At 34.7% G+C, this 5000-nt stretch overlaps 1 protein-coding gene across 1 annotated transcript in view; it reads right to left on the bottom strand.

Annotated features, from left to right (window-relative positions):
* The window catches only part of LOC106868530 (G-protein coupled receptor GRL101), a 148090-nt gene that overhangs the window by 86810 nt on the left and 56280 nt on the right, over window positions 1–5000 (bottom strand). The window contains exon 8 of the mRNA XM_052966806.1: window positions 654–725. Within this exon, the coding sequence (XP_052822766.1) occupies window positions 654–725 (72 nt within the window). The remainder of the gene's footprint in view (window positions 1–653; window positions 726–5000) is intronic.

The raw sequence follows: 5000 nt of genomic DNA, 5'->3' as shown, positions 1-5000 counted from the left end.
GGATTGTCTAACTTTATTTTGAGCACATCTTTTTGGGGGACTAGATGTCTTTTACCCTCCCCTTATTCTTTTTGAGATTTCAGCATCCATATCTCGATGCCTCTTCACTGTGTGTCCTAAACATACGTACTTCTTTGCCTCCTCCATTTCATCGCTACCCACATATATTCGGCCTTGTACTATGTCTTCCGACTGCATATATTTTGTTTTCATGAGATTCATTTTATGACCTACTGTTAAGCTCTGAGTGTTCAGCTCTGTCAGCATGGCCTACAACTGGTCTGTGGTTTCCGCGATGGGTAACATGTCATCTGCGAATCGTTGGTTTTTCGCCATTGATGAAGGCGCCACCTGTTCAGACAAGGACGGACACACACACACACACACACACACACACACACACACACACACTCACACACACATGTATGTATTCATGTATATTTTATGTATGTATGTATGTATGTATGTATGTATATGTATTTGTGTATGAGTGTCAGTATGTGAATATATGTGTGTAAGAGCGTGTGTAAGAATATGCTGCAATGCACCTGTGTGAGCGTGTATGTATATGATTTGAAACGCAAATGCTATATGTTAATTCAACTTAGGAGGTTTCTGAAATATTCCATAGTAAAATATGCTTTCCAACTTACAGTGTGCTTAAACTGGAAAGTCCTCTGAAAGCGTTTGGCAAAATGGTTTGTATATTATTTCTTTCGATGTTCCTGGAAAAAACAACAAAACTGTAATTAATTCTGTGTATATTTTTGTAATCTTAAAGCATGTTATTAAAGTGTTTTGATTAATTTACATTCTATTTAAGTAAGTAACAATAACCAGAAGGCTTTAAATTTATATTTGGAAATGTTTTAACTGATATACTAATGCCGCTAGTTTATTATTATTGCTTATGATTTTTCTACCGCTGAAATATCCCCTATGAAAAAAGAAACGTCTCAAGAACAATTCATTAATTACTGGTTTTTAATTCGGCATACTCAAGCGAACGTTGCGTTGCTTCCGTTTGTCTACTAAGCGAAAGTAATACCTATATGTGTGAGTGTGTGTATGTATATGTGATTGTGTGTGTGTGTGTGTTATTCTTTTTGTAACGTTTTAACTCGAAGCTTATAAAGGTAATAATAGCGTGTAAATATTGAGCTTAGAGTCTCTTTGGGTAGAAGAAAGGGAGGGCTATCAGTGGAACTCGAATCCGTAACTCCTGTAAACATGACAGGTTTGCTACCGTCGAAGCAAAGAAGTCTTTCGAATGTGAGAGATAAATATAACTTTTTTTTCACATTTGTAAATAGTATAAGTTCCTTAACTGAACCAAATTTATTTAATTGTAAGGAAAAATGTTTCACAAACCTAACGCCTGGCGAGCTATGTTGATTGTTATCGCATAAAATAAATAGATGAAAGCCTCCTATAGTTTAGGTTCTCGCATTATTTTAAAGATTACAATAGTGAACCAGCGTAATGAGGGCAATTACTCTGAAGGTTACAGACTCCAAAGCGAAATCGCGAATATGAGGTATGTATAATTTGAATGAAATGTTTAAATTTCTCATTTAAGCCTAGATAACCGGAAAATCACAATCAATCTAGGGCCTGTAGGGCCTATTAAAAAAGTTGATAGAAATGATATAAAAACATCTTATATATATTTATCCCATAAATTAGTTCCTGGAAATTTAGAGTGATCCAACAACTTGTGATCAAACCTATTGTCGGCAGAGATGATAGATACCACAGAATGCAAAGTTCATAACTTGAGGAACAATTCCACAATGGTAAGTGAAAAAAATTCAGGCAGGTAAATAATCTTACTCACAGTATCTGTTCATCGCACGTCTACATATGCTACTGTTTTCTAATTCAGACTACTGTAACCAAGCTAAACATGTATTTTCTATCCTTAATCTTTATATAAAACACGCGAATCTGTATATTTGGGACATAAATTCCGGTTTACGAAGCATTCATATATTAGTTTAATTTATTTTTTGTTGGCACTCCGTCGCTTACGACGTCGAGGGTTCCAGTTGATCCGATCAACGGAACAGCCTGCTCGTGAAATTAACGTGCAAGTGGCTGAGCACTCCACAGACACGTGTACCCTCAACGTAGTTCTCAGGGATATTCAGCGTGACACAGTGTGACAAGGCTGACCCTTTGAATTACAGGCACAACAGAAACGGGAAGAAAGAGTGAGAGAAAGTTGTGGTGAAGGAGTACAGCAGGGTTCGCCACCATCCCCTGCCGGAGCTACATGGAGCTTTAGGTGTTTTCGCTCAATAAACACTCACAACGCCCGGTCTGGGAATCGAAACCGCGATCCTATGACCGCGAGTCCGCTGCCCTAACCACTGGGCCATTGCGCCTCCACAGTTTAATTTATACTGTTTCATTATTTCAGGATAATATTCTAATGCCTTTCGGAGAATCAATAATAAACATGCATAAATGAATCTCGGCAGTTTAAAAATTCTTTTATACTTTTATTTGTTTCAGTCATTTGACTGCGGCCATTCTGGAGCACTGCTTGTGAATAATAATAATAATAATAATAATAATAATAATAATAATAATAATAATAGTAAAAAAAATAATAATAATAATAATAGAATGCCCGTATTTCGGTCGTTGATTTTCAAACGTTTGAAATTTAGCAGTTCTCGTAGTGTAGGAATCTTTGTGAAGTTAGCTTTCGGTTGTGTCGAAATTTGAAGTAATCTGCAGCTGCTGATTGGTAAATCAACGCTGAAAGATGTAAAATTCAAGATTTTTCTTTTATATATATGTATGTATATATATATTGTGATATGGTTCAAACCATTACGGTAGATGCTTTACTATTATTTTAAGTTCTCATCGAAGCAAAATTTCCCTGCACTTGTTAGATATTTAATGATCCCTTCATGAAATGTTAACACTAAGCTTCCTATTGTCTTTTGTAAGCTTAGTGCTTCTGAAATATTCAATTTCTAAATGTTTCCTACTATGCCCCTCTTACAGATGGACAATATGTATTTTACTTAGAGATTAAGTCTAAACTACTTCAGCATATATAGTGAAGGTTATGATTCGCTGAGGAGATCATAATAAGACAGATAAGTGTTCGGCGTTAGCAAAATATTCGTTGGAAATTGAACATAATCGATTAATCATTACCATTACTTATTCCATTTAAGATTTTCAAAGCTCTGTTCGTTAAATATGTTACTACTAACCTGTCTGCCGTTTCTTACGCAAATGACGTATGTGGATTAGTAAACTTAAACGTCCTGTTCAAATACATAATGCATCAACTAGTTAGATATAAACTTATAACATGAATTAACTTGGACATGTTACTCCTACTTTTGCATCTGACGCCAATATCAAATCGAATTCTTAGCAATGATAGTAAATCTTTTTTTCTTCCTGACGTCTTCCCTCGCTCTCTCGTTTATTGTTTTATTTTACACCTCATCCATCCTCAACGATTAATTGTGAACGTTGCTTAAATATTGCCTCAAATTTGAGGTTACATGAATTTACCCGGTCCGTCATCCCAGAAAATGGAAGTCATATATTCTCCTGAACGATCTAAGATTATCATGAATAGTTTTCTCAGAAGTTTTGACATGCATTCTTGATAGCTATTTCAATTAAGAAATATAATAATAATCTGTCCGAAAGCATAAGGAGACGATTTAAAACCCCCGCCTTCCCCACCAAAAATTCAATGCATTTTTCCTACTGCGATATTTTGCCGAATAACTGAGCAGTGAAGACATATTTTTGTGATACATAAGTTACACTACTTAGTTATATTCCTTTAACATCGATCCCTGGTGCAAATGGTAGAAATCACAATTGATGTTGAAAGAGTTAGTAAAACAAATGTTCTATACATACTAAGATGAATAGAACCCATTCTACTGTAACTTGACAGCCAATTGGTAAAATAGTAAATTACTATTTTAGTGCAAATGCAGCCGAGATTAACGTTATCATACATTCAGTTTGTGTCAAGAAAATACCAGCTGAGTATTGGGAGAGATTTAATCAAGTGTATTCGCTATTGTGACAATGTTACAGATAACTATTTTATTACTGATTGGATTTGTAACTTCTATATTCGGACTCGGCGTCTATTCAGACAATGTACAATTTTAAACTTGAAATTATTCATAAAAAAATAATGATGTAATGAAATATAGACGTAACATATCTAAAAACTACTTCATTTAAAGTCTCCCTTCCTTTTTTAAATGGTATAAGGTAATTTCAAGTAATCTACCTGCTATTCCTAACATATCAAGCTATCATGTTGAAGCCCTCTCGTTGTTCGAATTCATTTAACCAATTGAGATGGTTAACCACGATTATTTGCAGAATGTCAAACGAAGAAAACGAAAATAAATCCCAGTTTAAATAATGAGTTTAACTAAGATAAGACGTAGAAAGGAAGTATTAAAGAATATTTCAAGAATTTTGAGGAAGTAAATGCAAATACCTATTCTTTAGTGACATGATATAGCTAATAATCCTTTCTACTAAAAGTGCAAGGCCTGAAATTTTGGTGAAGGGGGACTAGTCGATTATATCGATCCCAGTGTTTGACTGGTACTTAATTTATCGACCCGAAAGGCTGAAAAGCAAAGTCGATTTCAACGAAATTTGAACTCAGAACTTAAAGACTGACCAAATACCGCTAAGCATTGCGCCCGTCGCTCTAAAAATTCTGCCAGTTCGCCGCTTTATGATATAGCTAATAATAATACAAATGTGGCTTGTGGTTAGTGTTTATAATTATTCTAATAAATCTATACTTTAGATATCATAGTAAGTGTAATTTTTCAAGCCTGTCGTTTATAACATTGTCTTTTGGAGGAGGAAGGTATTCATATCTATTAATCAAATAGATGAAATCGAAGTTAGGTATGGTCAGTCGTCAGTAGGGACAGCTAAAAATACATGCCTAGCTTAAGGGGGTATATATATATATA

Source organism: Octopus bimaculoides, chromosome 3, assembly GCF_001194135.2.
Source record: "Octopus bimaculoides isolate UCB-OBI-ISO-001 chromosome 3, ASM119413v2, whole genome shotgun sequence".
Lineage (NCBI taxonomy): Eukaryota > Metazoa > Mollusca > Cephalopoda > Octopoda > Octopodidae > Octopus > Octopus bimaculoides.
This window is presented reverse-complemented; position numbering and strand designations above follow the sequence as displayed.